Source organism: Plutella xylostella, chromosome 8, assembly GCF_932276165.1.
Source record: "Plutella xylostella chromosome 8, ilPluXylo3.1, whole genome shotgun sequence".
Taxonomy (NCBI): Eukaryota; Metazoa; Arthropoda; class Insecta; order Lepidoptera; family Plutellidae; genus Plutella; species Plutella xylostella.
In genome coordinates this window covers 3,392,261-3,418,700 of record NC_063988.1, presented here as the reverse complement: position 1 = coordinate 3,418,700, position 26,440 = coordinate 3,392,261, and the positions used below count along the sequence as shown (strand labels likewise).

General features: G+C 36.8%; 1 protein-coding gene across 2 annotated transcripts; it reads left to right on the top strand.

Moving 5' to 3' along the window:
* Positions 1-3,953: 3,953 nt before the first annotated feature.
* Positions 3,954-26,365, top strand: LOC119693055 (G-protein coupled receptor Mth2). 2 transcript variants are annotated; one of them, XM_038115252.2, is made up of 10 exons: positions 3,954-4,794; positions 12,472-12,640; positions 13,665-13,856; positions 15,525-15,603; positions 16,689-16,727; positions 19,152-19,333; positions 23,771-23,942; positions 24,310-24,495; positions 25,707-25,852; positions 26,200-26,365. In XM_038115252.2, the coding sequence occupies exons 1-9, from the start codon at positions 4,345-4,347 to the stop codon at positions 25,819-25,821; spliced, it is 1,584 nt and encodes a 527-aa protein (XP_037971180.2). In that variant the 5' UTR covers positions 3,954-4,344; the 3' UTR covers positions 25,822-25,852; positions 26,200-26,365. The 2 variants fall into 2 exon arrangements, with proteins under 2 accessions (XP_037971180.2, XP_037971181.2); XM_038115253.2 differs by lacking the exon at positions 16,689-16,727 and having other exon boundaries at positions 3,957-4,794.
* Positions 26,366-26,440: the final 75 nt, after the last annotated feature.

Here is a 26,440-nt window from a genome sequence, read left to right as displayed (position 1 = left end):
GCCGAGAACCGTCGCCGACACACACATACACTACCTACGTTAGTGTGCCCTGCCAATGCCAACCATTTGCCGTTGCCGTGTGTACTAAAATGTCTATGTACCCTGTATTCATAAAAAGGTATAAGTAAGTAAGAAATATCAATTCTTTGTCAAATAACAATTTTGTTCTCTTTTATGAATAACAGGGCTAGTGGGGCTAGTCTAGTATATTTTATTTGTGCTTACCTATATTTAAAAAAATACACTAGGTAATATGACAGGTCTAAAAAATGCAAAAAGTACTTTCTATATATACTGTATTCATTCTTATTTGGCGAAAAAGGTAAACAATCTTGCTGTGTCTTTTTAATTAAAATACTATTAAACAAATAAACTACGGTCAAAATAAATGGTTTAATTACTAAATCAATCATTTTTGCTTGTAAGTATTTCATTTGTCATTATGTTTTATTTTATAACTTAGTTTTAAAATTAATTCAAATAAAAACACTCTCCAAGATTGCTCAAAATTTACGACAAGTAAGAAAAAATACATTATACCTCCTACGTTCTAACGGGGAAATAATACACATTCAGACATTTTCATAAGTTTATTAGGCAGACTAAATTATCAATTTAATGTGCTGCATCTTTGAAATATTAATCCGCATCCACCCGGTTCCCCTCATCTGGCCTAATCTTTATTGCCCTAAACTCGTTTCGCATAACTCGTAAGGTCTAAACTTTTTTGGTAGAATCATCACTTCGTCAAGACTTATGTGGCATAAGACTCGTTTCGTCTAAAACTTTTTTGGCACAAACTTGAAACACCTAAGTCTCGTTTGCTCTAATTGTTCGTATTGGTATAATCTTGTTTCTCCTAATATTATCTTTACAAATACTATATTAAGTATGTTTTAAATGTACAAATTGTGGTATTTTTCTCCTACATCCCGAAAATTCGATATTAAAATGATCAAAATATCGAAAGTGAATGACCATTATAATTATTACAAACGCCATTAAACCCCATGGGATCGAAACCTAAAGATAGGTGCGACGACGAGCAAAGCGAGGAGGAGCGTGTTAGGTGCACATTATCGTCAAAAGCAAAGCGGAGCGCAGCGAAGCGGAGCGGAGCGTTTCCCACATAGCGGCCACAAATACATGGACTAGTTTGCGCTATGTAGGGAGACGCTCCATCAAAGTTAAAGCCAAACGAATATGATTACTTTATATAACCTATGCCATAGCATTATTAGGCTATTCAAGATTTAACTATACCATTATTAGCCTAAACAAGATTATGCGAAATAACTTTTTACTAAAAGAGATTTATGCCATACGATTTTCGGCGAAACGAGATTTTGACCAAACGTTACTTTGCAATACGAGATTAGGCAAATAAATCTTAGGCCAAAAAAGGTAGAACCGCATCCACCTCATCTGTAAAGAAAAAAAAAATATGAAGTTTTCAGATTTTTGGCAATGTCTTCTTGCTGATATAGATCTGATGTAAGTAAGTACCCATAGTACCTAACAATACCTAATGATAACATCAGACAAAAACAATCGCTTTTATTTCAAGTAACTACTTACTTGTATAAATAAAAATAAGTTGAGTACCTACTGATTGTATGGGTATGGGTAGGTCGCTAGGTCGTAGGTTTACCCAACATAACAAGTTGCATATGATATGTATAAGGTACCTACTTTAACTTCATAAAAAAATACGTCATATTAGGACATAATTACATAGTTAGGGTAGTTTGGGATTAATAGGATTTTATGGGCTAACAACTGGCTGCCTACGAATGGGTCGCTGGGACGTGACAAACTAAGGGTGCAAAAAGACTCACGGCAAGGGTGCAGCGGCAGCAGCAGCCTGCATCATGGAGAAGATGCTTCCTGCAGCCACGTTCCCCACGTAGGACTGCGCGGCCGCGGCGGCGGTGCCCGCGCCCACGCCAGCGGCGCCGAACCCGAACATCGGAGCCACCCACGGCGTCGCCAGACCACCAGTCAGGTACACAGCGGCGCCGCCCACACCCGTCACCATCATGTACGTAAGAATCCCCATTGTTCACAGGAGCTGAAACAAAGATTATAGAATAGCTGTATAAGATATGCGCTTTGTTGTTAGTGGACTAAGTACACGAGTGTTGCGGCTTGCGGCGATTTTTGGGCGATGCCGATTCACATACGCATGCGGATACTTAGTTACTTACAAAATATAAAGAACACTACTGTCTACCGAGCTTTGCAACGAAACGGCACAATGCAAAATGGGGTAAAGAACTAGTGTTTTTTTTCCTCAGTGATTGTCACAAAAGAAAACATTAAGTACCTAAGAATGCAGCGTTGCGGTTGAATCACAATGGATAGTACACTATGAATGCAAGTGAGCTTGCAGCCAGACAGTTTTTATACGTTGAGACGACTCACTGAACTCAGTGTTGCCACCTTAGTTTTTGTAATACCGGGCACTCGGGAAGTGCTAAAACAAAAGCTAAAAAGGGCTTAATCCAAAGGTTTCAAAAGGAAGGATGCGCCAGTCTGAACATTTAGAAAACAACATAAAGAAAATGTTACTTGCGAGCTGGCTCAAATTCAAACAAATTATGGCAGATACTATAAGTATACATGTGATATTTTAGGGCGAGCTCGAGGGTGCCATTTTGGAGATCTTTTAAAATGATCACACACACTTTTGTAAGTACAATTTTCTATTACGACCATAAACTCAATATGAAAGAATGAAATAAGAAAAGATTGTTCTTTTATAGTAGTAAGTATAGTTACTCTTTTACTTAATATTGAAAACCATTAACTTCTGAAAAAATAGAGTTTTTATAAGAAAGTAAGTAAGTACCTACAATATTATTAAATATACATAAAATGGGCTATATGAAAAGGAATTTCGGGGTTAATAATTAAAAACAACTAAGTACAGTCCAACAATATATAAAGTCATCACAATAAAGATTGCGATTTTGCAGACTTTTTATCATTGTCACTTATTTCATACTTACTCACATTTTAATTTTACACAGATTTTTAAAATAAAATACCTATTGATAAAGGATTTTTAACGGATTTGTGCTTAAATAAATATAATAATCCGATTAAATACGGATTTTAAAAATTATTTCGGATCTACTTCCGTTTTCATGACTTTATAGTTGGACTGTAGTTCAGTAGGTACCGTAAAATGTAGAATGTAGCCCCAAATGGGGTAAGGTGGCAACACTGCGATGACTCGTCAACTCAAGTCGAAACGACACGGTGTAATACCTTCCATAGAGAATTATGAATGAACGACTTCACATTCTGAGTGAACGTAGTTGTTGATCACAGATTAAATTATTTTCTTGGAGGCTCAGAATAATAACGGTATCTCGTTTGAAGCTACAGATAGAAAAATTATTACTTAACTTATAAGTAATACTTAAGTACTTTCCTACAAAAATACTCGATGAATTATACTTCACGTCCACGATGAAAATTCATGCTAAGGGGTCAGATTACGAGGATTATACACATCATAATATAATATAGTTACCTGTCTGCATCATATTATATCAGATTAGGACAGTCGGAGAGGCGACTTGAACTTAAACCGTTACTTACTTACATAAATACCTATAAGTAGGTACTTATTTTTATTCTAATCCTAGTGAGAACCACAGATTTTTGCGGAACATACTTTATGTGTTTAGGTAGGCCTTGACTTGACCTAGGCTAGCTATCACCTGACGCAGTTTGTCGTGTTACTTTCTGGACATTCTGTATAAGGTTTAGGTTGTAAATACTATAAGTAAGTATCTATAAGGTATAAGGTTGCATGTAAGAGATCGCTCTTAGCGATAAGGCCGCCTATTGTTCATTGTTCCTAGTTTATAAGTTCTCTTTGTAGTTATATTTACTAACTTTTAATACTTACTGCACTGTGCATATGTTAGTAGTTACGACTTTATGAGTATTGTAGTTTTATTTATAGGGATGGAAATTTTCAACATATTAATTATAAATTATAACACACTTATAACCATACGGTACTAGAATTATTTCAGCACAGGTGGTTGTGTTTACAGTAGAGTGTGGCTCGCGGCGGCGCGGCCGGCCGGCGAGCGCGGCAGTCCACCCGCCACTCGGCCGCGACCCACTGCCCAAACCAGCCTCTTATCATCGCTTATCGTAACACAACTCCGCACACCGCATTACCTCAACCGCCAACTGATAACAAACACCTCAGAACTGTCTTCACACTATCTTACGTTTATTGCTCACTTCGGACGAAAGTGTGAGTAATTATCATGACAACAATGATTTGAGCTAAACAGTAACTGTAAATTTTCATTAGAAATGGGGAAGCTTGTGATTTTAATAGTGTTCCACGCATTCCTGTGGTGTGTGAAGTGTGGCCCGTGCAGCAAGATCGAGAGTGTGGACATCACGGGGGCGGTGCGACTGGACAATGGATCAGTGTTGTCTGGAGGTTTGGAGTACTCGAGTGAGGAGTGGTACGAGGAAACCAAGGATGGTGCGACGATGCTGCTCGGCTGTCCTTGCTTGAAGCGCACTTGCGTGTGGAAGTGTTGCGGGGACGGAGAGGCGTTCTTCGGTCGATCCTGTAACGCCACCGACGCGTCGGAAGTGAACCCTTTCAGTCCTCCCGTGTACAATGGGACGGCCGCCCTGGACGTGGAGGCTCATGATCTGTTCTTCTACATGCACACAGCCATGGGCGACGTGTGTGAGGACCGGTACCTCGTGGACCCTGGCGCCAGCAACGAGCAGATCTATATTCAACAGGTACCTACTTTAGTTTAACTCAAAATGCCACGCTGCGTTAATTAGCAGGATCCCATCCCGTAACAACGTTGATATTGCGAGCTTTTCTGCTTCTGCCGCATCAGAGCTTCTCATTAATAAAATTAACATAAGTAGGTACTTAGGTATACCTATGTACCTATGCAAAATTGTGATAAAATATCATTGATCTAGAGAACACTGACATAAAGATTTTTATTTCAATTATGTACTTTAAATAATTATGAAGTATGAATGAACCCCTAATAAAATAACAAGTAGGTACGTAAGTAGGTATAGTTTACGTATTTAAATTATAATACACTCACGGGCAATGAAATGGTTCCACTGAGGAAAGCACCAAATTATTCCTAAACCGAAAAGGCTAGCTTAATAACGCCTTCTGCAACATTAGTACAATTAACAGAGCATCAGGATATTACCAATTAAAACAATAATATTTTGTTAAAAGTTTCAATGAAATCTTTGAAAAAAAATGGGATTTTTGGTGCCTGAATTTTGTGAGTGGAACGTTTTCATTGCCCGTGAGTGTATAACAGAACTAATTAAGAGTAAAGAAAGTACTTTCCGCACAGCTTTTTGGTATAGGCACTAGTGATGTAACGAATGTGTGTTTTTGGACATTCGCGAATGCGAATGCGAATGCGAATATCTGATATCGATATTCGCGAATGCGAATGCGAATATTCAGTTTCTGTTCCAATTTGGCGCCAATTGTATCATTTGGTGGCAGTCTCGTACTGAACGAGGTACCTACGTTCCGTTCTAGGCACATTCCGAATCAGACTAGCCAATACTAGTCGCATTTTATTTGTAAAGTAGGTATTGCACTTTATTAAGGGTCAGCAATAGGTAATCGAGGGTTGGCATTGTCATAGAATTATGTAGTAAATGATGCTCTACAGCCTTGAAAAAAATCACACCGGTAGTCGAAGAGTCTAGCTAGGTGCTGAATCATTCGAATTTAAGTAAATGCTTATGGATAACTGTAAATTAAATTCAGAATATGACGAAAAACCACTCCCGTATTGTAACAACTGTGTCGTAATCATCAAGAATTTTCATATGATTCTTATCAAATTATAAAGTTAAAGGCTTGGACTAGGCGCTAAATACCTTGTTTTTTAATAAACATACACTTATTTTGTGTAAATTAATCCCAAACTTGAGCAATTTTTTTCCCTCAAATCTTCATACAAATATCTATGGCGGCTTTCTGTGTTATAAAATCATAAACACAAGTGACGTTTGACTCAGTTGGCCGCTGGCCTCCAAAGAAGGGTCACGTCGGTTTAGGCAGCACTGACAGCTCGCGATCTTATCGTGTACAGATACAAAATCACTGCACATTGGTTGTCATTGCACTTTTTCAACTTTTATGACACCAACATAATTTGATTTGAAATTGAGGAAGCATAATTCTTCCAGTATATTCAATACATTAAATTAATTTAGATAGTGTGCAATATTCTCGTGACATTACAGTCTCGTAAAGGTCTGATGAGGAGCAGGAATATAGCGAATGGATCTAAGTGATGACAATACGCACGAACATTTTATCGTACTTTTTATCTTTGTACCTCCTGCGGGTTGACTGGCAGAAAATGCTCTTAGCATTAAGTCCACCCTTTGTACTTTTATTTGTAATATTTGTGCAATAAAGAGTTAAATAATAATAATAAATAATAATAACATTAGGTTAGGGATCAAAAATACAGTCTCTTGGTGCTGGTTGAGGTATGGTCTCGTGAGGATCTGATGAGGGCAGTAACACGGTGGTGGCTCAATTTTATTTCAAAGATGTTAATAGCTAAAAGCATCGAGTTTGGGCTATTAAGTATGTTTTTCAGAGAGAGAGAAAGAGATTTTATTTTTCCACTGGATGTGTTAGGTTTACTGGGTTTACTAAGTTCATTCTGTTAATGGCATCAAGTTGTTATGTGTTCATAAGTAATAATTATTTATTAACAAAATGCTGTTGGTTCTCCACGAAAATGTAAAAATAAAAATAAAATAAATAAAAATAAATTCGTAACGTAAAATTGTCAATGACGGAATTTCTTCTATAGACAGTAGCCACAAAAAAAACAAACGATAGATAGCGTGACTTGAAGATAAAGATACATTTATTCGACACATAGACAGCAACAACAAAAAAAATACAGATTTAAAGAAAACAAACACATACTTATACAAAACAACAAAGAAAAAAAAGGATACACATCAAAATAACTAGAAAAAATATAAGCCCCAATTTACTTGTGTGGGACAGGGAGTACCATAATATTTTTTTTGGGTTACTCCCCATCTATGTGAAATATCAGCTTGATATCTTTACCCGTTTCTGAGAAAAAGGGCGGTGACAGACGGACAACAAAGAGATCCTATAACGGTTGCTTTTTTTCTTTTGACGTTCGAAACCCTAAAATTAATTAAAAATATTATGCTGCTACCAAAAAATATTACTTACTTACAGGTATTGAAAAAGCGGTATATAGTACTAAACAAATTATAAACAAACAAAAAACCCGACTGCACGCTAAAAATATGAAAACAAGTCCCAATGTTAATGGAAAGTATCGTAGGCGGTAGGGCATGCAATACCGCAATACCGGTATTCGTAATACCGGTATTAGGGATAAAATTCACGCTTTTTTCAATACCGGTATTGAAAGTTAATACCGGTATTGAAGTAATACCGGAATCGGACTTTTTTAGGCTATAATAAAGCGATTAAGATATAGTATTCCTAAGTACTGTGAAAGCGCACTTGTTTCCAACCGTTTGATGCAGTTTTCGGCCGTTTGAGATCTACTGTTGACCATGCGTAAACGGACACTGGATGTAAAAATAATATTTTTTTATAAAATTTAAACTCTAATACTCAATTCTCGTAAAAATCTATTACAAAAAACTGAATTTCATAGCTTTTTCTCGTTTTATTTTGACGTATACGACTTTTAATCACAATATATGCCATTTATTACAAGGAAATCTAATACCGGTATTAATACCGGGATCCCGGTATTGAGTTGCAATACCGGAACTCAATACCGGTATTGAAAATAGTTCCGGTATTGCATGCCCTAGTAGGCGGGGACCAGCAGAGGGTTCACCATTTAGCTGAATGTTACTTAGAAAACGGCCTTGAGTGGCGGTCAAGTTGGTCCCCGCCTGCGATACTTTCCATTAACATTGGGACTTGTTTTCATGTTTTTAGCGTACAGTCGGGTTTTTCGTTTGTTTATAATTGTATTTTTTTATTTGTAACTCTTCAGTTGTTTTTATTTTATGAAATTTTACGTCAGTAGTTCATGATAATTTTTTATTTCAATAATTTTGGTGTTGTTATTTAAATACCTTCAATATGCATATTTTTATAATGTGAAAATCAAGCCCTTTCATTTGATACCTTACACGGCAAAGTTGAATTATTATTTTTTCGATCATCAATACGCTTCTAACAATACCTCATACATCAAAATCTATCAAGCCGTTTAGGCTACAGGAGGGAACAAAGAAACAGACAAACATACATACATACAATCAAAAAACATTACCCTCCTCTTTCGGCAGTCCGGTAAAAAGGAGTAAGACAGGGGGTCATTCTGAACTTTTGAGTTTTGGAAATTAACTTTGTTGGACATGTGACTTTTTACCATGGAAAACGAATATTTTTTTTCGCGAATTTGCAAATCTCGTAGAACAAAAGTTGTTCAGAATGACCCCTTGAGTCATCCCCTTTTGGCTTAGTATAGCCCTTTTGCGACACTATGTATTTACTTTGCTTTGTCGTCGGGGTTCAGTTGGCTGGAGGATGCCCGAAACTTATTATCTACACTTTAATACTTGTAGTTACCTTTCTACAAGTAAATACCACATTTGTTTGAGAAAGCTAATCGGGTTCCGAGTATAGAGTAAAGTGGCACCCCTATTAATTTCTACTCTTTCCTGGTGCCTACCAGTGTAAGTAAGAATTATACTTACTTACCCTAAAATCACCCAAAATGTACTTGAACATAATTGTCAATAAAGTTGGCGAGTAAAACTTTATCGACCCACTGTGCAAACTTACATGTGTGCGTGTCACTGCGTGTGCTGTGTGAAGAGCATTGAAAACCCAAAATTGGCGCGGCACGTCACCCTGTACGGGCCCTTAAGCTCCAACTGTTACGACACATTGCGACTGTGTGCGGTTTTTGAGGGCAACTTACACGAAACATTTAAACGTATTAAAATCTATGGATGTCTTGCTCTGACACTATAGTAATGCCGAATTTCGGGTAATTCCGATTTTTGCCGATTGTAACGCAGCCATACTTTGAACCGTGGAACCATTCACCTTGATGGCAACTTAATCTTCTACCTCGCTTGGGTTGACTCAGGGCGCCAAGGCTAAGCGTGCGTGTTAAATTTATTCAAAAAATTGATTGGTTTTTCATCCAAAAGATTGTCGTTTTTCTTCACTACGTTCGGAGTTTAGAAACCCTAGCTCTGTTTTTTTTGTATTTTCCTAAATTGGCCGACTAAGGTAGTTTCCGAATGTTGGAATATTTTATTATGAAATTCTGTGGATCGGGTAATTCCGAACTATAAATATCATATTAATGTGTATTAATACTTCTGGGCAGTTCTAGGCAATATTTCGAAATGAGTTTTTGCGAGGTTATAGGGTTATAGCTGATTAAAAAATACGTATGGTCCTTTAGCTTAAATTATCCTCGTGCTAAGAAAAAAAATATCAGCTTTTGAAACTAAAATATTTACGAATTCCGTAGATATTTAGAGAAGTCTGTTAAACAGAGTATTACGTAGTATATTCAAGTATACAAAGCGACCTTACATGAATAACAATAATCCAACCAGTTCTGATAATGTGACAAAATACGAACAATACAACAAATATCGAACATGTAGCGAACTCGACCAAAGGAATAACCCACCTTCACTGTATCTAAAGTTTCGTTTCCCAAAGTAAATAAATAATACCAAGTGATAAAGTAAGACCGGTAATGTGATTAAGAGGGTAACTTGTAATAAAAAGGTTATAGATGAATGGATTTTGATTTTGTTAACCTACCAATATTTTGAAATAGTTTTTTCTAATAAGTACTTAGTGATATTCGCAAAACTTTCGCACAAAATTTTGCGAATGCGAATGCGAATGCGAATATCCATAAACATGCGAATATTCGCGAATGCGAATGCGAATATTCGTTACATCACTAATAGGCACATTAGGTAGATTAACCTACCTAGTACCTACATTAAGTTGTTGTGATTCTAAAATTAAGGTAAGTACTTAAGTAGGTGTTTGTGTCTTCCTATTTACATAGACATACTTAGACTCTAATAAATTAGCTAGGGGTTTTAATGTCCCCTACTAATTAAAGTTGGTGATACAGCAACAAATGGCGGGTACCCACCTACCTCCATGACTGCAAATGAATTAGATTAGACCCTCATCCCTAGGGATCTATTCTATTCCGTTTTACTTATGTTTCCATCACTGTTTATACAGGCTGTTGCTAAAGTACCTATCCGATTTTGAAAGCCCGTAAGAACGATAGTTTTCAGAAAATGTTACTGATACTAGTTAGGTACCTAGCTACTACCTAGACTTTATTATTATTTTAAAACAACTTAAGTACTTAAAAATTTAATTTCCAAGTTTCATAGCTTATTAAATAAAAGAAAGGACAATTTAAATTCACATTAAATTTTAAATTCCTATCAGTAAATACTAAATTTACCTACTATTTTGAACCGGTCCATGATGAACCGGTCACATAATTATTCCAGTTGCTTTTCCAGCATTGTCAGTCATAACTCATACAATAAAAATAAGACGCAGGAAACAACCAAAATTTTCCGTGTATAGGTAAAGTGTAATCTATGACCGAAATGCTGCAACTTATCCATTGTCGAAAGTGTTATTGTTATTCCGAATAGCTATACAAAGCGGCAAGTACTAAGTCATTCACACTGACATCCACCTACATCTGCGGTTCATGTCACTAGAGGTTAATTATATTACATTCACATGAAATCATTTCAGTGCGTAACTAGGTATAGGTGTGTAGGACAAAGGGTGACTTGATCGATAGTTTTGGATAAAAGTATTTTATAATTTTATTATAATCACACCTGCTACAAGGCTTCGTAGCACTCGTAGCAGCCCCGCTACGAGTCACTCGTAGGCATGATCCCATTACGAATTTTCATTCTAAGTAATATGAAAAATACATTTAAAAAAACTACATGAACTCAGAAGTTTTTAGGTATATACACATTAAGTACCTACAAGTGATTGCACCATTTAAAAATAAGAAATTGATTCAAATTACCTTAATTATTACAGGTATTAAACGAACTGCACTCAGGTAGTTTACATACCCACTAGAGGTACTTATTATATTATCATCATTATTGTAAACATTTGAAGACTTCTAGGAACCTTGTTGTATCACACATATGGGCACAATCTGTACCAAATATTAATGGGAATGGGAACTAAGGCAACTGCAAAACATGTTCATTTGCATACATTATTAAAATTATCAAATTTATCAAACATAAACCTTAATAAATAATAACTAAGTACCTAGGTAAATAAAATACTGAATGCATTTATAAACAGACAAAAAACTTACTTTAACACAACTGTCCAAGTTTAGTTTTAGGTAAGTTGGTATTGGTACCTATGAAATATTGAGTAAGTAAGTATTTCTCAAACTTTTGGCGGCATAAATAATGGTTATTTTCATAAATTATTGTTTAAAGTACTTATAGGTAGGTACTTTCATAACAACCGAAATAACAATGTTTCTCTAAGACTTCGTGACTTTTGGTTGCATTTTCCACAAAATATTGCAAACGTTATTGTAAACATTGTAAAATAAAGATCAACGCGAAAATAAACCTATGACCGACGTCGTTTAAAGCAGAAAGAAAATACTATAGTGAGTAAGTATGTAGTAACACTATTATTTATATTATGTGTAACACTTTAGATTTAACTCTTATGTTTATTTTTGAAAACGAGAAAAAAACTTCATCTACCTACATCTTGAGTTATTTGGTAGGTATTTGGTTGTGGGGTATATTTATTTACCTGAGTACTTATATGATAATAAGAATAATGGCAAACTAGCGTAAAGGCAGATATTATGGCTAAGATCGTGGAAACTAAGTAGATATTTATTACTGCAAGAAAGCTAGGTAAAATAAATAAAATATGCTCGTTTCTCTCGGTGCAGCGCAGCAAGGCTCGTTATATGAAAATAAATGCAATTAGTGAGAATTAATTGCACGTTATACAACAGAGAGCACGAGACGGTTCAGCTTTTATGGTCTACATACTTTTATCTATTAGAAAAGAAGGTAAGTACTTTTACCTACTCTATTACCGTATATTTAGACCAGCTATCCTAGGAACCACCACCGATATCTACCACACGAATCACACGATTGAGCTATCCGTATTGCATAAAAGTCTGTCAGATCCATATAAGTTATTTCAGAATTGATGGATAGTCATCATTGCTATTTGTCGGTAGAATAACGAACACTATACGGAGTACCACCGCTCTCTTCTCAATGATGTTGATACGGTAGCTGACACAGCCGCTCTCCACAAACTTATATGTCTGTCAACAGAATGGCAGTCTGTTCGAGGTGGCGCCCCACGGCTCGCAGTGGCACCGGGGGCCGCGATACTGCGTGGACTACGCCGCTGCGGAGGCGCCGCGCCTGGTGGCAGCCGTCTGCTACCCCGAGGAGGCGTCTGCTGACGACGGCGCCGTGCTCTACATCGCCTATGCTATCGGTACCGCTGATAAATGCTTCTATTTGGGACGCCAAGTTGGTTTCTATAGCTCTGCCCTAAAGTGAGCGACGGAACACCTAACGTAAGTAGTTAGGTGTTCCGTCGCTCACTAAAAGTATTCTTCGTTATATCCATAGTTGGCGTAGGTACCTGTATCTGTATAACAACACGTAGTGCTAAGGAACCTAAGTATACATAATTAAATACATAGGTATGCTGCCTAGCCTAAGCTAAAGGTTTAACATGTTTGAATGTCGCCGTCGTAACATTGGTAATTTGGCCGGAAATAGACCTCAAATATTTACACCACATTGTGCAAGTGTGCCCAAGTTAATCACTAATTCGTGCTACATCCATTTATAGTTTTATTTGCTCAGTACATGTCCATGTCCAAATACCACGAGGTACAAAAACCGGCTATGGTTTGGTAGATCTGGTATTTTTATCTAGAACTAAGATGTGGTCATCAAAAATATACAGCGCAAAAGTCCCACACTTCTATGATAATACTCGTGCATATTCACATAATTTTAAAACTCTATCTTATTATTATTAGATGAATAAATCGTCACAAGTATAAACATCCACATCTGGAATCTATTCGTATCTTGGTAAATATATATGTGTTTAAACCACATTCTGAAAGAGTTTGTTTGTTTTCATTGTCTGTTTGTCTGTTGCATCATAGTTAGGCAAAGGATATGGACCGATTGAAATTCCAACTTATCGAAAAACAAGGCAGACAGTCAGCGACAGACAACCTATTTGACCGGCAAATCTTTCACTACAGTGGTCGGTGACAAATCGACAATAACCCTAACTCCATCAGTAATGTGCTTTACCTACCGACACGCAGAACATCCACACAAAACCATACCTCGAGATATGAATTCACCATTTCGAAGGAACCGCGGTTCCCAGTTACCCAGTTCACTCTAGTTAACGAACCAGGGCTACTCCACCTTTATGTATGTACATACTTTCTATGTTACAGTAAGTATATATTTACGTTATCGTTCCCTAGGCATGCTGCTGTCAGTCCCGTTCCTGCTGGCCACATTCCTCGTCTACGCATTTCTGCCGGAGCTGCGGAACCTGCACGGGCTGTGTCTGATGGCGTACTGCGGCGGGCTGATCGTGGCCTACTCCCTGCTGGCCTACCTGAAGCTGCACACCGGGGAGGTGGGCGTGGCCATGGGCGGCTGCCTCGCTATTGGTATGTGTGATGGGTGATGGACGTAGAACAACGCGGACTGGTGATGGATAATGTGACGTTTAAATAGGATCACTTCACAAATTGCCTCATTAAATAAAGGATTCATTCACTTGGAAACTATAGTCGAACTGCTATTTTGACGTCCATTTCAGCGGTGCGTTGAAACTCGTGCGGTTTGGGGACCCTTTTGATGTAAACCCAGGTGCGTGTTTTAAACTTATAAATCCGTGATAAGCGCTTTCAAAATGCCCATAGAAAAGGCTATCGATACGCTGGCAACAAGCATTCTTCCTGTCATGTGGCCCATAATTTTGCTATGGTATACCTACGAGAATAATATGTAGAGGATATGAAAGAAGAAAGAAAGAAACATTTATTTGACATGGGAAATCCTAGAGGTGCTGTGGTGATAGTTCTGCAACAAGAGTGTAGCCCAATTATAAAGTCTTCCTTATTAATCGAAACTAGAAAAACTGTCTTTTCAGTTTTAGGAAGGTTATTTCAGGTTAATATAATAAATTTATAAAGTTAATGCTTCCCATATTATACAGCTCTTTCACTTATATTCTAAGTAAGTAGGTACCTACCTATACATATTTATCGCCAAAAATATTATTCAGTCACGTAACATGGAGCCTTCTTTGCTTAATTTATTAAATGGTATGTTATACGTATACTCTGTATATGTAGTATATGTACATAACTAGGTAGTATGTGCATGAAAAACATTATTCGGAACACGAACACAATATGTACACACATAAACATACACCTAATTATTAATGACGTCCTATTATGCGGCGCTCCCTCTCAAAATAATTGGCCAAAGTGATTCGCATCCACTTTTTATTAGTGTAATGTGACGAGCTAATTAAAATGATTAGTTGGGGCGGCGTCCTCCTTACAATACAATTAGGTAGCGATTTCAGCAACCAACACTGCTGTAGGTGTGTAGTGTGTACAGTTGACACTATTTTAGTTTTAGCACCTACATAGACTAATACACTAATTGTCTGTGGCATCTATAAGTACCTACTAATAAATTAATACCAAGTTACTCGTAAAAGGGCTAAATTAGTTTAATTACATATCCCTGCACCGATCCGAGAGATTAATACTGCTACCCACTGTCACACTGCTCTCTAGTTGTGGCCATTATTTTAATTCACAATGTTTTAAATACGATTTTGAATTACAGTACCATAAATATGTGAAATTCTATTTCAGTAGATAAGTACCTACTTAGGTAAGTATGCATTTAATTTTGCCGAAGAGATAATGTTTTTAAAACAAACAAAACCGTAAGTGGGTCGCGAAGATGAAAAGGATAACCCAAATATTTAAAAATATCAATTCAGCCTTCACTGAAAAAAAACTGAAAACGGTGGGAATGGCTTTAAGTCAATATACCTATTACCTGGTACTAGTTATTATTCTGTGCTATTAGTAAATCTTATAGCGTGTGTGCCCGTCTCTTAGTAGGAATAATATTGAGTGAATCTAATTTTAAAGTTAAATTCAGCTGCTGAAAAGTTACTTAAGATCATTGTTAAATGAGTTTTCAACATCGGCATAGATAGGTAACATTACTATACTAAGTATTAGTCGTATTGGTTATTTTTATTAAATAGTACCTATATATATTCGATTTTATTTGCTTGTCCTCAGCATTCGTCGTGTACTACGCGTTTCAGTCGAGCTTCTTCTGGCTGAATGTTATGTGTTTCGACATCTGGAGAACTTTCAGGTAAATATCATTTGTTTTCCGCACCCACCCACGCCGTTCACGAACGTTTACGAACATGTTAAATTATGTTCTGTTTATATGAAATAAGAAATGGAAACATTGTAGTGCTGCGGGGTGTTAATACTTAAACATGTAGGTACTTAGAACGGTTCTACCTTTTTTGGCATAAGTTTTTTTTGCCTAATCTCGTATTGCATAGTAACGTTTGGTCAAAGTCTCGTTACGCCGAAAATCGTATGGCATAAATCTCGTTTAGTAAAAAGTTATTTCGCATAACATTGTTTAGCCTAATAATGGTATGGCCAAATCTTGAATAGCCTAACGATGCTATGGCATAGGTTTATACAAAGTAATAATATTCGTTTGGCTTTAACTTTGACGGAGCGTCTCCCTACATAGCGCAAACTGGTGCCTTGTATTGTTTCCGCTGTTTGGAAAACGCTCCGCTCCGCTTCGCTGCGCTCCGCTTTGGTTTTGATGAACATGTGCACCTAACACGCTCCTCCTCGCTTTGCTCGTCGTCGCACCTATTTTTAGGTTTCGATCACATGGGGTTTGTAATAATTATATTGGTCGTTAACTTTCGATTTTTTGATCATACAATATCGTGATTTTCGGGATGTAGGAGAAAAATACCACAATTTGTACATTTACTACATACTTAATATATTATTTATTAAGATAACATTAGGAGAAACAAGATTATACATAGGTATAGACGAACATAAATTTGAGCAAACGAAACTTAGGTGTTTAAAGATTGTGCCTAAAGAGTTTTAGACGAAACGAGCCTTATGCCACATAAGTCTTGGCAAAGTGATGGTTCGGCCAAAAAAGTTTAGACCATACGAGTTATGCGAAATGAGTTTTGGTCAATAAAGATTATGCCAGATGAGCGGAACCCACTTAGAACCTGAGCTAGGTTTCTGAGCTGGTCTCTTTTATTAGCACTCGGTGGGTTAGTTTACTGATGATCGAGATGACTGCTACCTTCCCTTTAATTTACTGATTCAATACATTAATAGTAACTTAATTAAAAGTTCCTAAGTAAGTATATAGATTTACTAGCTAGATATGTATTTCAGATCCGCCATGCCGAATCCGTCTTGTGCCGCCACCAAACTGTAGGTCGAACCATTTTCTGTCGCTTACTGCCATTCGGTGTCCAAATAGCATGCTCTGCCCTCGATGGAGTCGAATAAATTATGGATATTTAGCTATTTTAGTACAGACTAGCTGAGCTGGGAATTGTGAAATTTATACCAGAGCAAGCATAAATAACCTAGCACACTGAGTTAGATGGGATCTTTCGCGTATTTAAAATACATACTTATATAAAAAATCGGTGGTATACCTATGCTGTGGTAAATGGTAATGGTTGGTGAGATCGCACGTAGACCATATTCTATTAGTTAAAATGAGGACTGCATGATTTATGCATGATTGTGTACCTAAACTAACAAATTAAATGATGCTTATGAACCGTCTTAATAACTACATAGTTACATATCATGGTATAATTAAGAAAAGATCCATAGTAGGTAATCCACATTTCTCATCAACACACCTAAGTAGAATGCCAAATTAATGTTGCTTATCGTTGTTATTGTTTCAATGAAATAATGTGAAACTAATATAATTGCTCTGAATTACTCTTTTACTGCAACATCAAGGATCGGTAGCCTTTCCTCCCACATACAAGGGTAAGCTGAGTAGATTGTGGAGTAGATGTAGAGCATGTCGTATTTTCTCTAATTTTGGCAAATACTTATTTGAAATGGGTTAAGTAAACTAAAAATATACTTAATCGTCCAAAATCCATCTTAGTACCTATATACCTACGTGAATAATTACTTTTAGTGTGTATAGGTAGGTAGGTAGGAAGAAAATTTAACAGTGAATGAAATTAAAGAAAAGAAACACAACTTCCATCATGTACTTACCTAATACCTACCTACTTACTTAAATACTGATAAAATATTGAACAACTCCATGGGTTGTACAGCGTAAATAGGCTCTAACATGTTCTCTACTACATACCTAATATAAAATTATAAACTTATGCATGGAATACCATTCTGTTAAATTATTCCCACGAGGTCACTTACACACACAATCAACACATGCTTCTGTAGCAGGTACACCATTAAGTATACTTTTGCTATAATTTGAATTTTTGAAACTTTCAAATTCTCTTCTATGCATATTATGGTAATATTTCGGTACATCATAAATATATATATTAACTAGTCAGGTAAAGTACAAAATGTATTGAACATCGTCAATGCATCTTTCAAAACACATACGTACTGTAAACGACTAAAGTACAGCCCTTCTTCTAATATGTACTTAACAACTTACTTACTTATAAGCTTAATAACTGGGGAAACTCAAAATCAAGTCATCAAGTCTTGAAAAAATAATTCTGCGGTATAATCCTGAATTTAATTTGCCACTTTTTCTGCACTACGAAGTAACTTAAAACTAAGGCTACCTTAACCGGATATACTGTCTAAGGAAGGCAGCAAAAGATTTCATTCCTGCAGCGTTAATTATATATGTAAAATCCTAATGGTATACGGCGTCTGATTGTAAAGATACGTAGGGTAACGTAACGTACCTAGGGACATTTTCGACTACCCCAACTTTGAATGAAGCTATCGCAGCGTACAACTAAGATATTAATGTGAAATTTTCTTTATTCGGTAGGATATATAATCTATTATCACTAGTATTTGTGCTAAAGCTTTAGTGTGGCCAGATTTTATTAAATTAAGATAAAAGTAAAAATGCTTGTTTTGACCCAAGGTACGTTACACGTTTGTACCTTGGGACACTGTTTCCTATAGCTTTGTACTATGGAAAATACATACTTCTAAATAACGCCTTATATCTCTGTTCTTATTGATTTACTGCATCTCTCTTCTGTCTAGTTTCACTCTGGCACTAATAAGAACAGAGATATAAGGCGTTATTTAGATGTTTGCATTTTCCATAGTACAAAGCCATAGGAAACAGTGTCCCAAGGTACAAATTTAATCGTGTCCCAAGGTACAAAAAAGCAATATTTAACCAAAATTTAAATATCTTTATTTTTAATTAATAGGAATCTTTCAGATAATTGTCATGTCATAAAATTAAATAACTGAAAAGTTATACGTGACATCCATGTCTTTATTTTGAGCATGCCTCAATGAGATAAAGCAACACAAAAAACTATACAAAAGCTACTTTTGACTCCAAAAAACTTCATATTGTCTTCACCACACACTCGATGCTGGTATGATCACGAGACTCACTAGTTTTGCCAAGCGAGTAAAATACTATGACTAGGGTAGAATTTTAATGTGTTTATTTAGCCGGTTTTTAAAATACAATCAATGTCCCTAGGTACAAGCGTCCCAAGGTACGTTACGTTACCCTACCTATCTACATATAATGCACTATTAACACATTCAATGCCGACTACGCAATATTGCGTAGAAACATTACCAGTGATACGAGGCACCATAGGCATTTAAAGGGTTAAAACTTATTTACAATTCCAGTGGGTACCGCGGCGGAGGCACCAGCAAGCGGCGGGAGCTGAAGCGGTTCCTATGGTACGGCAGCTACGCCTGGGGCGTCCCACTGGCGCTGACGGCCGCCACCGCCACCGCGCACTTCGCCCCCGAGGTGCCCAGCGGCTTCCTGCGACCACACCTGGGGGTCAGGCGCTGCTGGTTCCATGGTAAGTTCGGGCTGCCAGAGGCCATGCATTGGTGGATTTTTGTCACTATAATAAAATAAAAAAAAAATAAAAAAAATAGTTTTATTGTTCAAGTAAAGGTACATATTGATTCAACATTATAGAAGTTACAGTATTACTATTACCCTTATGTACTAAGATATGGAAAACTTCCAATACCTGTACTAGATATAATCTGTATTACAGGTATCAGTGCCCTCCTTGGAATTGTTCTAATATAGGTAGGATGTAGTCGTTTTTTACATGTTTATGTACTTAATTTGTTTTTAAAGTTAGGTTATATTTTAGGTAGGTACCTTTAAAATTACATAAAAATGAAAAGAAAATAAAAAAATTATAATAATTTAGCATGCTTTGTTTTGTATATGTGTAAATGACTGTGTACCTATGTGTGTTAATGTATGTGTGTAAGTGTATATGTGTGAATGTGTAAATGGGTTTTGTTAGTATGATTGATTGTGTAAATTTCTATGTCAAAGTGGTCGACTGTCTTTCATCAAATTTACAGTGTTTGTGTTATCTAAGTAGTAATGGTAAGCAACTCCTCTGTTTCGACATATGACAGCTTCAACAAGTAGTTCCTGATGCTTCTACTACATTCTTGATACGGTGTGTCAAATATATCAAGAACTCCATTCAATCTGTTATACAGCAATTTACACAAAAAGTACTGAAAACGTTGTGCAAAAGTCGTTCTACATCTTTCAGTTATTGACACAATATCTTTACGACGTCTGTCTCTATTTGTGTTGGATGTATTGACACGCCTGTGTTGTAGAAGTACCGAGTGCTGTATGAACAACTGTCTAACTGTCAAAACTTCGGACTTCTGGTAAACCACCAGAGTAGGTGTTAAGCGAGGCAAGAAGTGGATAACCTTAAGGACTGCCCTCTGTGCTCGCTCAATTTTGATAAGGTGTGTCTTCGCTGCACCACCCCACACACCAATACAATATAGTAATAGTGATTGGCATAGTGCAAAGTATATAGTTTTCATAACTTTAGGGGTGGCTGCAAATCTGATGTTTTTGAATATGCCAATTAACTTCCGAATGCGCGAGGACAAGACGTTTATATGTTCTCTAAAAGTGAGACCTTCATCCAATATTACACCGAGATATTTAATTTTAATAACTTTTTCTAGTTTCTGAGAGTTACAGTTACACAAAGATGGAATTACAGCATTAGTTGAACATAAAAGAGAGTGTGCAGTTAGAGAAAATATTGAGTTTTTAGGTTGTGTTGTCGATACCATGGAAAAAGTCATGTATTTGGTTTTTTCTATATTAAGACTAAGGCGATTTAGACCAAGCCACTTCGTTATTACATTCAATCCATCTTGGGCATCGTTAAAAACCAAGTCCCATGTGCTTCCTCTAAACAGTACTGCTGTGTCGTCAGCAAACGAGGAAATGTAGCTATTTTTGATGTTGAGATTACAGAGACCGTTTATGTAGATCAAGAATAAGGTTGGGCCAAGGATACTTCCCTGTGGAACACCATATTTGACTGGGAGAGGTTCACTGATCTTATCGCTAACTTTAACCGTTTGAGTTCTGTCACTAAGGTAGCTTTTAAATAATTGTAGCTGGAGTGATCGAACACCAATGTTTTCGAGCTTCTCTATAAGAATTGGTATTGAGATGGTGTCGAACGCCTTGCGAAGATCTAGGAATACTGCGAGACATCTATCTTTTTCGTCCAATCCCCTGGCTATTTTCTCTGTTAGCTGTGATACGGCATCGGCAGTCGATTTACCTCGACGAAATCCAAATTGATTTGGTGAAAGTAGGTTGTTTTTTTCTAAGTATTGCATGAGTTGGTTGTTAAGGATTTTCTCAAGAATTTTTGATATTGTAGGTAAAATAGAGATGGGTCGATAATTGCTCAAGGTTGCCTTATCACCATCTTTGTGAATAGGAGTGATTACAGATTGTTTCAAAACTTGTGGGAAAATGCCTGTTGATATTGCAAGATTACATATGTGAGTTAAAGGGGCAGCCAAACTGGGTATGTTTTGTTTTAAGATTTTTTATGAAATATTGTCATTTCCTGATGATGCCGTATTCTTGAGAGAGTTTATCAAGGTGATTACTTCCGATAAGTCAGTTTCCAACAAGACAAATGAATTAGGACTGTGGTCTTCAGTAAATTTAGCATTATTGAATGGCGGAAGATCTCTTGCGAGATTTTCACCTACGTGCGCAAAGTAGTCATTTGCGGCATTAACAGCCTCGATTGGATCTTTAGTTATCAAAAGTAAGTCCTTGGGAGCAGATTTATTCGGCTTGAAACGAGTAATTTCATTAATAACTTGCCAGGTCTTTTTTACGTTAGTATTGCTTGCCATTTCTAGTATTGATTTTTCGTGTTGAAGCTTTAGCTTTTTAAGTAATGCATTACAGAAATTTCTGTATCTACGGTAAGAAATACTTAAATTTATATTATCTGGATTTAACCTAAGTTTTTTATGCATTCTGTCTCTTGTTCTTATGCATCTCAATAAACCTTCAGTGATCCATGGTTTCAAAGGAGTTTTCCTCCTAGTTAAGTTTATTACAGTTGTATTATTATTAATTATGGTTGAAATTGAATTTATGAGCATATTAGTAGCTTCTTCACAATCTGTACACTTCATTACATGTCCTAGGTCTGTTTTTAATATATCGTTTGAGATGCCTTGATAGTCTACTTTTGAGACCATAGTTTTAGATAATGGATTGTAGTGCGTTAGATCTATCGAAATGAATACCGTCCCATTGTGGTCTGTAAGACTATTGTCTATAATTAGTGTTTTTGAATTTAGGCGGGATTTTATCATGGCATGATCAAGACAGGTTTTATCTCTGGTGGGTATTACGTGTGCAGGGAGTAAACCATGACATGCTAGAAGTTCTAGGTATGTTGAAGCACGATCGTCAATATTATTGGGTATGATATCCAAATTAATATCCCCTGTGACCAATATTGTTTTATAATTTTGTAAGGAGCTTAATACATTATCTAAGGATTGAATAAATTTTTCTATTGATTTATATGATGGTGATCTGTATATGGAAATAAGGGCAACATTATTATTCAGTATAGTAACTAGACAGTTCGCGTCGCTGAAAGTTGGTTCATAAGATTGTGACGTAATGTCACTTTTTACGTAGACAACTACACCATCATTTTGTATGAGATTATTTTTTGATGAGATGCAAGTGTAGTAATCCATGTGTGGTAAAATTGAATTTGTAGGAGAGTTTAGCCAGCATTCTGTGAGAACAAGTACGTCAGGGTCAAGTTGCGTTCTATGTAACAATGTTCTAAAACCTGAAAAGTTACAACAGATGCTCCTTATATTTTGTGTCATAATTTTAAATTGTTTTTTACTATTAGTTATGTGTTTCAAACAGTCTTCAGGGTTGCATGTAATTGATTCAGATAATAGGTAATTATCGATGCCATCAATGGTCTGAATTATATCATTATCCATTAATAAAACAAGTATGAGTAAAAGTTCTTGAGGTGTAGTCTCTGTAGGTCATCAATGTATTTATGTAAGGCACCCAGTTTGATCAACCGTCTTATAGGTATCCTTAAGTGGTAGTGAGTATGTTTATTGAAATATAATTTGACAGCAGTTATGTGTTGATAAAGTGAGTAAGTTGAAGTTGGCAAGTAGGTAGGTATCTGGTGAATTAAATAGCTAATATGTTTATTTATGATGATATAATTTATTTCTGTTAACTGTATGTGTAGTACGTTGTATGTGTAAGGGTGTTCTGTGTTATTTGGTGTGCTGTTATAGTTGTGTGTGTGTGGGATGTGTAGGAGATATACATGCCTTAGTGTTTTTTTATGAATTTGACATATTATAGTTATACATGCAGCGTAACATATCTTAATATTACAAACAAACAATCTTAGAAGGAACAATACAAATACAGTACATAGTAGTCACTTAGATATAGGAATTTCTACAGTTTTCTTTAATTCGGTAAGATGGGCCTCGTTTCTCAACATAATATAAGGTTTTCCTTCTTCTTTCCGTATGTATATTCGTCCATTTGATGGCCATACAAAGGTGTAGTTATAAGTCTTAGAGAAATCACGTGCCAAGAATAACAATCGCTTCATTTTAGGTGTGAGTAATTCCGATATAAAGATTTGAAATAATCTACTCCTGCTGGGTGTACCTAATCAATATTAATCACCACGGAAAACAAATTAACAAAATATATCTCGTCCCAATGGGGAGGAAAACTAAAAGCTAATTACAGATGGCGCCATAAAGTGTGCCTGATTCTCCAGTTCTAATTGGTTGGTTCAGTTGCCATTTTAATCTCCCCTGTCATGTGATTGGTCAGAACCTGAAAGGCACACTCGATAGTGCTGCTAAAGTTTCACTTGGGTTTCTTCCCCATTGTCCCACAGACTGGTCGAGCGAGCTGGCGTACTTCTTCAGCCCGGTGCTGGCGCTGGTGGTGGCGAACCTGGCGCTGTTCGCGGTGACCGCGCACCGCATTCGCTCCATCAAGCAGGAGACCGCCATCCTGAAGGGATCAGAGTCCGCGCGCAGCGACAAGCTTAAGCGAGATAAGCAACGGTAACGGCTGTTTGATGATTTCAGTGCTTATGTTAACGAGTTTTGTAATATAATGACCAGTTTGAGGTCATTAGTACCTGTGCCATTAATGGAAGTTATCTTATCACCAGTCAGATAGCTAATGTATGTATACTTACTCCATAGAGTGCCTTTTTGGGGTCAAGAGACTCAGAAGGCAAAGAAAACCTACCAACCCAACTGCTAAATCAGCTGCTTCGTTTAGTGATATGCGAAAGTATAAAAAGACAGACGAAGAACTAAAACAGGATGAGAATGGTCAAAGACGACAGTTTAGAGCTGGCTTGATTTTATTGGTCCTCCGTCTTCCTTCTCCCCTGACTCCTTATTCTAAACATCCTCTCTCCAGATACGGCCTCTACTTGAAACTATTCATGGTGATGGGCGTGAACTGGACGGTGGAGCTGGTGGGCTTCGCGGTGGGCGGCTCCAACTGGTACTGGGCGCTCGTGGACCTGTCCAACGTGCTTCTGGGGCCCTTCATCTTCGTCATCTTCGTGTGGAAGAGCAAAGTGCGCAATCTGATTAGGAAGAGGTATGTATGGATTCTTGTGATAGGTACTAGGTACCGTTTGTCTTGAGGTTTGTAATAGTTATTATCGGGAAAATACTGCCTACATAATACTGCTTACATACTTGGTAAGTACATTTTTAGGAAGCAAATAGGAATTAAGGAAATTTTCATTACGCTAGAGGGTTTACGTTCAATCTTATGTACCTATAGTAACCAAATGTTTAATCTGTAGGTTTGTGGATGTACTTAATAAGTATACTTTTCATAACTCTAGAAAGTAAGTAAGTACTTAAATGATTACTTACCTTAACCTACCACACTAGGTAGGTGTGGTAGGTTAAGGTAAGTAATCATTTAAGTACCTTCACCGTTACAGTGACTTGTAAATAAATGATCTTCCCGCTATTGATTTAACCTGGCTGTTTAATTCATCGACTGCAACCTTGCACTTTGCAAAGGCAACTAGCAATCAATTACAAAATTGATTGTTCTGACAACGAGTGGGTCTCCTGTGCCAACTAATCGATATGTTTACCAGCCAAGCCAGAACACGATAGCATGTCGTTAAGTTCGACGTTTATAGATGAGGTAACGGTGACGGAGTAGGTATAATGTTGGTTTGTCTTGCTCTAATTTGATTCCAGGTAGAGGGTTCGGTTTCAGCCATTGACATATACATATATTGGTTTCAGCCTTCAAATACGTAGTAACTAATCAGTGGTGTTGTGGAAATATCCACTATACAATTAAATAGGTGTTGTAGGGCTAATGTAGGTAGTTAGGTACAGTTACAACCTCTGCTAACTTTGTAATAAATATAAGTGAAGCATAACATTAATGAACGGCTATTGGTTTTTAAGCTACCACTAATACTAAACCCCTAATGGAATAACAATATTATGATCTCGTATTTATTAGTTAGCTAGGTATGGAGGCAGGATACATATTACGAATAGTTACATAGAGGGATAGTAAGCAGCATGCTGGATATAGGGTGATAAAGGTGTAGGTAGGTTATGTATGTAAGGAATTTGTTTTATAGATCATTATGATATGATTTACAGATTGGTAAAGTTATAGGTAAGAAACCGACCGAACTATAGGTGTTTTTTTTTAAACAAAAGAGTAACAGCATCCATTATTTAAATCCTTTGGTATACATTTCTACCTACTAATCAACTCCAACTGTATTAAGAAACTCCATGATGTAAATATTCATTCCCTACTCCCAGATACCGCAGCATGAGGGGGGTGCGCGCGTCCAGCGCCGGCCCCACCGACGACACTCGCGTCACCTCCGTGTCCGCCTCGGAAGACGTCACCCTGCGACTGAAGGACATGCGCTGAACTGTCGTCACGTGGGTTCTACATGCTACAGGTTGGTTAACGCTTTATTAGCACCAAGAACAAAAATTACAAAAAACAAAACTTAAAAATAAAACAGTACAAAGAGGCGGCCTTATTGCTTATAGCAAATCTCTACCAGACAACCTTTGGATGGAAAAGAGTGAGTCTATATATGAACTTTTTTCAGAGTTTTTTTACGTGAGTTTGAATTTCTTTATCTCCGCTGAGCTGGATGAGGAAAACCGAGAGAGTTAACTACTAAGGCCTCGCTTGGGATATGTCTATGTCTGTCCAGTAGTGGAAGATTAGATGTTGATGACGATAGTTCATGATAATAAACCTCAGGTTCCTTTTAATTTACTTAAATGATTGTTTCAGAGACATCATGAACAAACCAAAGAGATTGTCATCACATAGTAATACATGACTGCCTGTATTGCAATTATTTTTTAAAGTTATTAACGTAAGATTAAGTATAAGGCTTATTAATTAATTACGTCTCGCTAAGTTTGAAATGTTTTATTTACCGTTGCTCCCAGTATTTTAGCTGCTTACTTATACTAACTATTTACCTAAGTATTAGGTACATCTGTATGTAAACTGCATTTTTTAAGACTTG